Source organism: Chelonoidis abingdonii, chromosome 4 (assembly GCF_003597395.2).
Source record: "Chelonoidis abingdonii isolate Lonesome George chromosome 4, CheloAbing_2.0, whole genome shotgun sequence".
Lineage (NCBI taxonomy): Eukaryota > Metazoa > Chordata > Testudines > Testudinidae > Chelonoidis > Chelonoidis abingdonii.
This window is the reverse complement of record NC_133772.1, coordinates 16267034-16279737: the sequence shown is the minus strand read 5'-3', so window position 1 is coordinate 16279737 and position 12704 is coordinate 16267034. Positions and strand designations below refer to the sequence as shown.

The following is a 12704-nucleotide window of genomic DNA, read 5'->3' as shown; positions in this document are numbered from 1 at the left end:
AACAGTCCCTGGAGCACAGGGTTAAAGGAGAAGACCCACCAGCAAGAGATGAGACAGGGTTCTGCCAGGGGATCCGACACCCCTCAGAAGTTATTTCACCAGGACCTCGGATGCTCCCACTGCCTGTATCATAAAGCTCTACATACTACCTCTCCTTAGTCCCTGCAGGTCTTGTCTACTGAATCACACTTGGTGCCAGTTCAAAAACCCAGCACTGCTTTAGGGTCATGCTGGCAGGTGGGGCCAATTAGCTCCAACCAGGCTACAAATTGAGGCCAGGAGTGTCTCTGGGAGCTGGAGGGAGAAAAGAACCTGGCAGGGGAGTCCCTGGAAGGAAGCTGAAGCTCATGCTGTGTTAGACTTACCAGTAGAGAACACCTGGGGGGTGTAAATACCAAGGGCCAAATTTTTCCAAAACCCTTATCAGATGATCTAACCACAAGGGTCCCAAAGGGAGCTGCTGGGTACTGAGCCCTAGGACACTTAGCCCTGAGCTTTTTGGCAAAGCTGCACCCAAGCTGGGGTCTGTGCACTCTGCTGAGGGTGGGGTTGGCACTTGCCTCTGTTGTTCCAGAACTGCATTAACCCCACAGCAAGGAATTGGGCTGACTGTTGTCAGTCGGCAATGATTCCAGAAGAACCCCAGAGGTGATGATTGTATTGTAGAGGTGGTGCTTGTCTACTGGGGAAAATGTACTGGTGGAAATACGGTGGTATAATTATACTGCTGTGATTATACCAGTATAGCTTCTGGTGAGGATGCTTATTCTGGACTATGCAGTACAACAATAGCAGTAGACTATACTAATATTGTTTGGCTGGTAACTTTCCCCCTATAGACAAGCCATGGAATGAAACCTCTTCCCCTGGGCTTCTGCTTTGCCAGACCAGGCCAGGGTGCAGTTTGGGTCCAGGACCCATTTCCTCAGAAGCCCCTGAGCTCCTGGGGTAACAAGTGGTTGGTATATGACTTGGGTTTGACCCACCCCATGGCTATTTCCCAGAGTTACTCATTACAAAGCTTCTGTGCTCTATTACACTGGCAGCACATCCCTCCAACAGGAGGATACCTGGAGTTTAAGTCCCCCGGGCTGTTCATGTTTCCTACTGTGAGGAGGCCTGAAAAGCCATTGCTCCCTGGCAGGGGACATTACGAGGGAACTCTGTGAATCCAGTTCTCATTCCCCTGTGAGATCTGCTGGGGCGCCAAGCAAGAATGGAGGTAGGACAGAAGGGTGCAGCTGGTTCTTCCTAGCTTCCCCATCTCATTCCACGGGTCAGCTCTGCCTCTGCCATGGTTGCCTAGACATCTGCATTCAGTCCTTGGCAGACTGCATCCAGCCCGCCTTCAACAGACACCTGGATTGTTGGGTGTCCCTCTTTTCTCCTCCCCACCCGAGGCGAAGGGCTGCAGGTCAGAGCTAAGCAGGGACTGCCTTACTGCTGGTCCCAGATGATGAGGTGGAAGAGGTACTTGTACACATGAGCCTTTCTCGTCTGCAGGGGGCTGCAGAGTTCCTTGCCGCCATGGGTGAGGGAGCAGGAGAGGTAAAAGTCTTCGTAACTGCAACAGGAGAAAATAAAACGGAGAGGTAAAGACATGCCTGCAATGTATAGCAAAGAAACAAAGGGCCCTCATCTCCGCTTTCTCCAGTCACTGTGGGAGTGTCTATATGGACAACTGGTGCACTGTAAGGTGGGTGTGAATATACAGTGCACCAGCCTGCCATGCACTAACAGGCCATGTGGACTCCGCTACCGCACACTAAAAGTTTCATTGTGCACACTGACCTACTCTCATTTCCATCTCCCTCTCCTCCAATTCCTCATCTCTTCCTTCCTTTTCTCCTCCCTGCCCCTTTCCCTCCTCCCATCTCATAGTGGCACACAAAGCAGGAGCAGCGTACAGGGGAAAAAGTTTGGTTTATTCCAAATCTAGCAGGTGACAGGTAAACCGAAGCCTTTCAAATGTACCTGACATCTTCTAGGGGCCCAACGGGATTGGACAAGCCATGGACTGAGCTCAGACAAAGATGCAGAGATCTGGATAAGTCTCCTTCCCTCCCTCCCAGACTTGATTCCCCACTGCCTTGCACCTTGGGTCTGTAAAATGCTACCAAGTCAGACTTTCTCCACTCACTTACTTTGCTGTAGGGTTTGGTGCTTGCTTGGCATAGGGGTAAGTGACACCACCAGGTATGAGGCAAAGGGAGAAACAGACCTTCGATCCTTAGCCCAGCTCTGGGGCCAAATTTTCAGCTGGTGCAAAGCTCCATGGAAATCAGTGGCTCCAGAATCTGGCCAATGGGTCCATAAAACTGGGCTCAGAGATCTGGGGAGGAGAGCCACCAAATTTCTGGAGCTTACCCAGCAGGGTCAGCAATGCTGCCCAGAGCGGAGGTCCTCTGCTGTGGTCTGCGGCTGGAATCCAGAGGTCCGGGCACCTCCATGATAATACAAGACACTGGGGGCTTGAGGGGACACTGAACAAATGTTTCTCAAGTTTGGATGGCCAGCAAGGCTGGAATTTCAGACCAAGGTTTGTGGCAATCTTACTGTAACTCAAACTGCTTCATCTGCCCTGAGATCAGACGCATGACTCCCTCCAGAGGGGAGAGCTGACTCTGAGCACAAACTCCCTATCTCCTCTTAGCCCATTCCCCATCCCAGAACATTTCAGCTCAGGGTGGGGGATTTTATCCCCTTTTCTCCACTGCCTCTCCAGATCAGCCATGGGATCTTTCTCCCAGGCTGTTATCCCTTTGGGAAAGATGGAGGAAGCTACCGAGAGAAGGCCCAACTCCTTCCAAACAGCCAGATCAACATATGCCACAGAATGCCATCACATGGGGGTCTCCCAGAAGGATGCAGCCATGTGACAGGTGCCGAGCGTGGCGGGGTAACAAAGGTCAGAGGATGCCTGGATTTCCCAGGCTACTTCCTTTGTTCGGAGTCAATCACCAACTGGAATACATTAAGGATGGGACAAAGGAGAGGGGTCCCTGGAGGGGCGGCTGCTACTACTGCTGCCGTCTCCTACCCCCTTAACGGGCTCGTGTTGCTGGAGCTGCAGAGCTCTGTAAGGCAGCCAGCCGAAGCCAGGAGCGTGGTTTACCAATGGGCATCTTCCCTGCATTGGGTGAAACATAGGCATCCAAGCCCAGGCAGCTAACAAAGGAGTATCTCCTCCACCCCACCCCAGCCCCCGACATACACACATAACCCTCCCCCCTCACCACACACATCTCATTGTCCCCTTATCCATCCAGGATACAAATCCCAGACAGCCACTGGCCACCAGGACACAAGCTCTCGCTGAGAACGGGCCCATCTGTCAGAGTCTCTAGGGCTGCAGCATGCATGAGCTGCGGGGAGCCTGCTGCGATGAGCTCTCCCAGCCAGAGCATTCCAGCGCAGCCCGTGCAAACGGGGCGCTGGGATGGGCTACGGAGAGCGCTGCAGAGCTCAACTGCACCAGGTCTCCCTCACTGGCGCTACTAGCTCTTCACAGCCTCTTGCAAGCCCCCCTCTCTGACTCCTCTCCCTGGGGCAAGATGGGAGGCTCAGCTCCCCTCCCTCCCTTCCTGCCAGGGCTTCCTCTAACACCCACCAGCATAGCACCAACGAGCTGAATTTCCAGGGGCTCTGGCATCCCGATCTTTGACCCTGCCTAGGCCCATATTCCTAGTGTATTCTGTATTATCATTACGGCGCATGCAGGTAAGGCAAGGAAGGTCTCTCTTTGCTTCTAGATTATGGCAGGGATGAGACAGCCATTCAGTGAACTAACTAATCCTTGCTGCAGCCTTTCCAACTAGGAATGAACCTCACAGCCAGCTCCAATTCTGTCTCCTGTCTATTCCCAGGAGCCCACTGGCTTGGATACACCCCCCATCAGGGCACTCTCTGCAGCCCTGGCAGAGCAGCGAGGGATGGACAATGAGCCTATATAGACCTTTACCAGCTCTGAATTCTATGGTCCGTTGCAGCGACAAGGCACAAGACACCCACATGTGCATTGGCCTCCTGTCTTCCCTGCAGAAATCCAGCTGGAGCTCTGGACACATCTCACCATGCAGGGGTGAGAGTAACATGGCATGGAAGGGCTGGGGGTGGGCTGGGGGGGTAGACATACATTATATGTTCACTGCAGCCAGGTATCCATGACTCAGTAATGCCTAAGCTGGGCGTGGGGTGTGGAACAGAGCAGAGCAGTAGCGCTTCTGGTCCTAAAAGCGGCCTTTGCCAGAAGGTCCAGAGGCAGTGTACTAACCCCTGGTGTACCTAGTTGTCCCATACTCCACTGTAAAGGGAGATATCTCCCTGACCTCAGCTAGTGACGCCCTGGAACAGGAGGACCACGTGTCCTCGTAAAGGATGCTAAGAGACCATGATGCCACCCCAATTCATGACTTGTCCCCAGCCAGCCCTGCTGCAGGCTCTTCCCAATGCTGCCCGTAGGATGCCAGCCTAGAGGATGTGAGAGGGCGACGTGGACCACGGGCAATCAGCCCAAATGCTCTTTGTCAAACTAAGGCAGGGCAGAGAGCCTTAGAATGAGGGCGGGATTCCAGACACTTAACATGTCTTTGAACTGTGCAGCTGCAGCCATGGCCCAAGGCTTCTGGCCTCCGGGGAGAGACCACACTGGCTAGGCAGCCGCAGACCAAACGAAGTGAAGGGGTATCCTGAGATGTAACTCCAGACAAGGAGCCAGCACCTGGGTAGGAATCTCCCCCAATCAACCTTCACCACCCAGCAGGGACACATGACTAAGCCCTCCTACCTTGTTGCCCAGGTGATAGGGATGCGGTGCGTGGCGTAGACAGTGAAGGAGAGGGGACAGGTGAGGAGACAGGCCTCCTGGCTCAGATGGTGCTTCCTGTTTCCATGCACTGCCGTCTGGAAGTCTGCGTTGAAGGTGTTGCAGTAAAGCTCCACCAGATCCAAGATGGCAGCCGTCAAGGTCTCCACGACCTTCTCTGTAAGGGAGCACAGATGAAGCATGAAACAAGGATGATCTGGAATGATGCCCCCCCATCTCCCCTCCCCACACGCTGGACCTTGGTGAGGAGGTCTCCGGTACTGCTAGCGCATGATGGAAGCTCCGGTTGCCTCTATCCTGCTAGAGATGGTCATGCCCTACCCACACCTTGCATAGTGACCTGCCTAGGGGATCAAGCACATTGTGGGACACTTTTGGGGGCTGATTAAATTATTTCAAGCAGATGTGACTCTGTATGTGGATTTTTTTCAGGAGGAACAAGTCGGGGGCAAAACCCCCCTGAAAACCGAACGTTTCAGGTTTTTTGTTGGAAACGGAAAAAAAATGATAAATCCCCTCCCCAAAAAGGCCATTCCCCCTACAAAAAAGTTTGTTTTTTTTAAGTTTGTCCCACTCTAAATAGAGGGAAGGGATCTGAAGATCAAAAGCACCAAGAACTCTGCAACAGAATGAGTGGAGAAGAGAAATTACCCCGATTTTCCCTCACGGCCAGAACATTTGGATCCTGTCAAGGAAAAAGAAACCAGAAGAGCAATGTTAAGGTTATTCCAGTGCCCTCAGACACAGCTGGAAGCAATTGTCCAAGCCAGCTACTTTATGTAACAGCCTCCCAGAGCCTTTCCATTCCTTGCCACTCAAGCAGCAGCAAACAAGGAAATACAGAGAAGGCGGTTGCACAGTCTCAGCTGTTCAGGAATTTTACATGTGGTATGTTGGCGAGGGGCAGGGGGGATAAAAAACGGATGAAAAGGGACGAGATTCCCTTTATTTGCACCTACTACCCTACCTAAATGTATCTAGATGCCCTCTGCAGTCTGGGAAGCTGGGTTCTCACATATGGGCTCTTCACTGTTAAGATTAACCAGCTCTTGGGAGTCCTTAAAATGAGACTGGACCTCTGCCTAGGAGATACAGGCCAGTTCAGGGGCGAGCTTCGAGGCTCAGTTTTGTAGCAGGGAAGAATGACGCCTGCAGTGGAGGGAACCACTAGGTGACATTCTCTGGCCTTGGGCTACACAAAAGATCAGGGGGATCCTGATCACTAGCTTATGGTAGCCAATCAGAGCCTTGCTGGCTTTGAAATCTATGGGCCCAATCCAGTGTCCACTGAAGGACTCCTGCTGACTTTGGATCAAGCCCTATGAAGCCAGCCCACGGACAGACTGCTTCCTGCTGTGCTGTCTGTTATGCTGGGCTTTGCCAGATTCAAGAGATGATGCTCCCACCCTTCCCCTGGGATATTATTCCACAACCTAGAAAGATCTCCCCAGGCAGAAGCCCCACCCCCGCTCACACACACTGTTAATGTTCAGCCTCAGTTTCCCTTTAATTTCATCCCTTTCTTCCAAGCTCAGCTTCCCTGCTGAGGAGCTTCCGGGTCCTGGCCGCTTACCTTCTGGATTTTGGGCTGCATGCGAGAAGGGCAGGCTGGCAGCTGGTTCAGGGCTCCAGTGATTTCCTGGGACTCCACAGCAGCCAGGGCATTGCAAATGGCCATGACGGATTGGATCACCCGGTCGGCTTTCAGCTGGAAGTCTCCCTGGAAGGGAAAGCAGGGAGAGGCTCATGGTCTCAGACTCCACTGGGCAGTGCGGCGAAGCAGCCAGATGGCTTGACCTTACCACCACTGCTGGGGTATGCTGACATGATCACCATCTGATGGACTTACAGCAAAGGCCATAAGGAGATCCACTGGAACCTTGGCCTAAGGACGCCTGCATTTTAACCACCTCTGTCCCACCACAGCACATTCTATCTGACTCCACCAGTAGCATTCGCAGTCCAGCCAGTCCCAGCTTGACCCATGCTCAGGCATCCTGGGAGAGACCTCTCTCTCTTGGGCCAGGTGAGCGCAAGCAGCCATGCAGAGGTGGCAAGGGGGCTGAGCGCAACAGGATTATGCCTGAGATAAAGCAGCAGCCCAAGAGGAAGGGAGTGGGTGGAAAACCGAGGAGTTCCTGGTCTGGATCTGCCCAAAAGAGGTGGAGAGTAGGATCCCATGGCATATGCACTGCCCATGCGTCTGCATCCCAGTTACCAAAAACAGAGCTGGGGAAGCGGGAACGAGACCTTTTGCGATCTCTGCACTGTGCTGGACACTTGAGCTTTGCCCTGTCCTCCATTTTTGTACCCCTCCACCCCTGGGAGGTACTGGTAGCCAGGAGGTGCCAGGGGAGAGCAGGGAGAAAGAGGAGACTCTGTGGCACCTAAAGAAAGTCACATGCAAACAGAATGCAACAGGGGGTGGTGGGGATAATGCCTTGTAGGTGCCCATCTGCACCTGCATTCTTGTGTCCCCTCCAACGAGACAGCCCAAAAGAAAAGACAGAGCCAATGCTGAGCAAGTTCCCAGCCCAGTATCTGTCTCCTCATGGTTCATCGTACGTCCTTGATTTCCTGCAGACCTGGCTTTCCTGGCTTGGAGCAGCCCTGCTGCTGAGCAGGCAGGATCCTGGCACCTTCGGCATGTGGGTTTGGCACTGGGAGAGAACAAAAGGGAAGCTTGTGGCTGTGCCCCACCCAGTCACGTGCGAGAGACCCAGTGGCCATACCTCATCAGCTAAGTAAAGCTATGGCTCATTCCCCAGGGGTATGGGGATTCTCAGCACTCTTTAACCTGTTTGGCTTGAGACTTGATACTCAGGACTGATTTTGGACTGGGTAGGGAGCGGATACCTACACTTATTGAAATGGAGATGGCATGGTCTAACACGGAAGTTCCCAAGCTGAGCACTATGGACACACATGATGCTGCCAGTGCCACTCCTTCATATGTAACTCCAGCCAGGACACCTCAAACCATGGAGCTGGAGTTGACACTAGGGGCTGCTGCTGTCCATGCTACGACAAAGGTTGGGAATCCCGTCTAGTGCACCAAGCTGGAAGCCAGGAGACCTGGGTTCCACCCATGGCCATGCAGTGTGACTCTGAGCGGGTCACTTCACTGGTCTGTGCCTCGGTTTCCCCATCTGTAAAAATGGAGATAATGGCCTCTACCCTCCTTTGCCAAGCACTCTGAGATCCACACATGAAAGAGGCATATAGAGCAAGTGCCTGGTCTTCTTATCAATTAAATTCTGTGTAAAAATTAATGACCAAGGATAAAGGGTCAGATTTTGTTTTGGATCATAGTAATTACACACATTCTATGGCTCTTTCCCTCATGGGATCTTAAAGCACTTTACAATCATTAATGACTTAACCCTCACAGCCATCCCAGGAGGTAGGTAAGTTCTATCTTCATCTTACAGATGGGGAGCCAAGGCACAGGGAAGTGAAACAACTTTCCTGAGGGGAGTCAGAGGCAAAACCATACAAGAACACAGGAGTCCTGATGCTCAGTTGTCTGCTCTAACCCCTAGGTGAGGCACACTCTTCTAGACTTATTTCAGCCTCTTTTGTCTGCGAAGCTGGGCTGGAAAACTGGTGAGCACTGGCTCTGATGAGGGATCCCCTGACTGGAATGAGGAAGGAGAGAGTCAACATAATGTGAAATAAGGCAGAGACGGTTCAGGTTCAAGATCAAGTCCGCAATCCTTTTACAGGCGTGGCCGTGTTAGTGAAAACAAGAGAGGGTTATTGGCCCTAGGGTTTCGCAGGAAAAACCTGCATGTGGGTGACTGGCAGACATGTGCCGGGTCCCAGAGGACAGGATTGAAAATCAAGTAGGTAACTAACTCCCGCACCTGCAGAACAGAAAGCCCCATGGGACCTTCATTACAGGAATCAGCGTTCCTAGCGGTGAGAGCAAAGGCCTGGAAGTCAGGAGATCTGAGCTCTGGCCCCACTCCCTTGGACCAGTCCCTTCCCATCTCCGTACAACAGGGAGAACACTGACCCACATATGAAGGGTGCTCTGAGATCTGTAGATGACAGTTGCTATGGAGTGGCAAAGTATTGTTAGAAGCACTAAGACTGGCACTGTGGAGTCCAATCACACTCGCAACTCTGGTCTTCACACAAATTGCACTGGATTAACTAAGGGTGTGGTTTTAAACTGATTTAGTTAAGCTGTTGCTACTGTGTGTGTAGATACTCTGAAACCAGATCTACTCCACAAACTTTTCCTGGCATCACTATGTTGGTCTGGGGTGTGAGAAGGTGTGGTCTGTGACTGACACAGCTGAGCAATTTTGCGGGTATAAGCTCTATTCACACTGGGGCCTGGTCTACACTTAAAGTGTAGGTTGACATAACTACATGGGTCGGGGATGTGAAATATGCACATCTGTGCCTGATATAGCTATGGTGACCTAACCCCTAACGTGGACACAGCTATGCGGACAGAAGAATGCTTGTGTCAACCTAGCTGCCATCGTTCAGGGAGGTGGAGTTCCTACAGTGATGGAAAAACTCCTGTAGGCTGTGTCACAGTGTGGGGTAATGCTGGAGTAGCTATGGGCACTGTAGTCCCTAGAGTGTAGATGTGGCCTAAGAGCGCTTTGCTGGTGTAGTATACTGATGTAGATATACCAGCAAAGTTTTCCAAATGGACCTGAGCTTAGATCAGCTTAAGAATGGTTTATTTTGGTTTAGCTTAACTACAATAAACCCGCTTAAGCGGAAATGTGTGTCCACACAGCTGTGTGCGCAGATTCAATGAAATCAGATTAAAAACCCATTTAAATTATGTAGGTGCAACTTTCTCATGTGGACAAGGCCCGGTTTACAAGTGCAACTAAACTGCTATAAACCAGGTGTAATCTAATAAGCGTGTCCACACTGGGGTTTGCACTGGCTCTGCTAAAATTGTTTTTACAGCTGATTTAAGTTAAACTGGAGCACCTTCTGTGTGTAGACAAGCCCAGACATGCCCCTCACCCCCAACTGTTAAATTGCTGCGCTCTGTACTGGTGTGGGTCCAAGTACAGAGGCCATCCTGTCCCGGGCAAGCCACACTCACCTCGGCTGCTAGGAAGGTGTCAACCTCATTGTGGAAGGTGTCGAAGAGGAGACTCAGGGCTTGCCTGAATTGGAGGACATAGAAGATAACTCAGCTTAGAGAGAGGGAGCACGAGAGGGAGCCATGGAGGCACCTCTGCGCCACTTCTCACCAGACAGCCCATCCCTCTCATGCAAACAGCATTCAAGTGCAGCCCCAGGAAAGCAGTGCAAGTGCCTTGCTGCCTGGATCCATTTATGTTCCTCCACCCTCCTGCTCAGCACACCCCCATCCAAACCCCTCTGCACCCCCAATGGGAGCTGTACACTTCACCTCACCATCTGTCCCCTCCTCTTTACCTGCTGATGGTCTGCTTGATTGGCCTCTCCTGCAGGTGAATGTAATGGTTGAGCGTGGAAGGGCTCTGGTCATCGTTCACCTGTAGGAGAAAGAGACCTGTTTCAGGTGCATCTGATCTGCTAGCGTTAACCCCTCACATTAGGGATGCTGGCTGTACCTAGTATGACTCTTTGGCTGACATCTGCAAAGTCGCTGAAGTCATTTGAGATACCAACTTCCCACTGAAAAGTAAGTATCTTTGAAAATCTCAGCCGCTAGCGCCATGTCTGCTGAAAAGAATGTAGAGGCTCCTGGGTTCGGTGGGATCACTGAGGAGGGCCAATGGGCTGTAGCCGAGAGTGTTGTGATTAAATTAACATAAGGGACAACCTGTGCTGACAATAATCGTGGAATGTTTCCTGACACCGAGATCTGCAGGGCTGTGGAGCAGTACCTCCAGAACCCAGTTGCTTGGTACATTTAGAACTAGCATGGGCAGAGGCAAGGAACAATCTCACACTGGGCAGGGGATAGACCAGATGTATCCAATGGGTCTTTTCCATCTCTAATATCCATGGCTTCCTCTGTAGACCCGTGCCTAGCAAATCTCTCTGCATTTGGGAAGGATGCAAGGATGACCTGCTGGAGTTTAGAAGCTGGATTAAATGAGTGCTTCCAAAGCAAGCCCTGGTTGCAATGGGAAAGGCAGAGTAGGGAACTTTTAGCTGGTGGTGGGCAGGGATTGAGGTGGCAAGCAGCCGCAGAACTGAACCTGCTGGAAGGGAGCCGGTGAGGCAGCAATTTGCAGGGCATCATGACCCTGTCCCCCCAAATCAGCAGCCCCGAGATAGCTGGTGATCCTCCCCACCCCTTCCCTGGCAGCGGTGGAGCTCAGTGCCCCAAGCAGCGGCATCAGTTCAGTGCGCTCTCAGTTCCTCCTCGAGAGCAGCTGCTCACCGTCCTGGCAAGGTCGCTGCGCACTGCCTTCCTCTTCATCAGGTGCAGCCGGATGTCAATGTCAAACTTCCTGCAGTGCTGGATGTATTCGTGGCTGCCCAGGGCGTGTTTGCTGGAACGATCAACAAAAAAAGACAGCTGTGGTCCGAGCCCCGCTCCAACCTGCGGCACAGGCTTCAGAAGGGAAAGGCTTGGAAATTCAAGACCTCCGCTTTGATAAAGATCTTCCGGGCCTCTAGCAGATGGATCTTAGCACTGGGGAGCAGGAGTGGCTGTATTCTAACTCCAGCCCTGCCAGTGCCTGGCTGGTTAAACCTGGGCAAGTCACTCTCCTCTGCCGTGCCCGCCCCCCCGTGCCTCAGTTCCCTCCCTACCTCTGTAAAACAGACGTTATTGGGATTAGTTAGTAAGTGCTAGAAAGTTATTATAGAGGCACTTGCCCTCTCAGCTCCTCACCCACTGAAAAATGGGCCCTCACTCAAGAGTGCCATGCTGAAAATGTGAAAAAGGGAGCTTCCCCGGTGGGGATGTAGAAAGGAGAAGATGAACCGGGCTACCTGGGTCTCTCGGCCTCATTCTTGGTTACACATGGGCGACCGAGGGAAGCACAGCATAAATAAAGGCAGCCCGGATCTTGCACTAACTTACAGTGGGGGCTGGGCAAAGCCCTACAATACAGGAAGCCCAAGTGGCGACTGTCACGTACAAACTCAGTAAAGACCAAACTCAGGTCGAACCAAACTCTGGGTCTGGCCTGGCCTGGCTGAAGGGCCTTATCTAGAAGCGACAGGAGCTGAAATGCTCTGGAGGCAGCTTGCAATACAGAATCTCTCTCTGTCAGTTGCAGGAGAGAATCGTCCAGTGCGGCTTTCACTGGCGCCCCCGGAAAGCAGAGTGCAAGGTGCCCAGGGAGAGGGAAACAGAGTTAAAACACCTGCAAGCTCAAAGGCAGGCTGGCCTGGAAATAGGAGGATGTGGGAAGGAGTGCGGAGTAGGAGAGATGGGAGCACATGGGGGCAGTGCAGGTACAGACCCAGAGGGGCTAGGGACAGCATGCTGGGAGGTGAAAGCATGGCACTGAGAGAACAGGGAACAGAGCTACAGATGGGATGGGAGCAGGAGGATGGCGTCTCTGCTCCTTTCAAAGATTTATGCTGAGGCTTTCAGAGCTGCCCAGGGAACACGGATGCCCAGTTCCTATTAAAATGAATGGGAACCAGAGGTTGAAATTCCCTAGGCAGCTTTGAAAATCTCAGCTTTATTGTCCAAGTTGCCTCGCACCCGACCTGGCAATTCAAATGCGGAGCAGGGCAGGAGGGAGGCTCCAGCTCCTGTTTCCTGTGCACACTGGCTGCGCAAACCCTGCTTGCACTCTGCTGCAACCCAAGCCAGGACCCAGAGACTGAGTTGGGCCGGCCCTTGCCTGAAACTCCTCTGACAGAGGGAACAATGCAGGAGTGGGGGAAGCTGCAGCAGGAAGCCCTGCCTCTCCCAGGCTGCTCCAGCAGGAACTGCTGGTTC

General features: G+C 52.4%; 1 protein-coding gene across 3 annotated transcripts in view; it reads right to left on the bottom strand.

Moving 5' to 3' along the window:
- The window catches only part of PIK3C2B (phosphatidylinositol-4-phosphate 3-kinase catalytic subunit type 2 beta), a 79806-nt gene that overhangs the window by 24250 nt on the left and 42852 nt on the right, over positions 1 to 12704 (bottom strand). For all 3 annotated transcript variants that reach the window (XM_032785787.2, XM_032785788.2, XM_032785789.2), the window contains 7 exons: positions 11184 to 11295; positions 10247 to 10326; positions 9909 to 9972; positions 6399 to 6545; positions 5477 to 5510; positions 4787 to 4982; positions 1442 to 1564 (listed from right to left, as the gene is read on the bottom strand). In XM_032785787.2, the coding sequence (XP_032641678.1) occupies positions 1442 to 1564; positions 4787 to 4982; positions 5477 to 5510; positions 6399 to 6545; positions 9909 to 9972; positions 10247 to 10326; positions 11184 to 11295 (756 nt within the window). The remainder of the gene's footprint in view (positions 1 to 1441; positions 1565 to 4786; positions 4983 to 5476; positions 5511 to 6398; positions 6546 to 9908; positions 9973 to 10246; positions 10327 to 11183; positions 11296 to 12704) is intronic.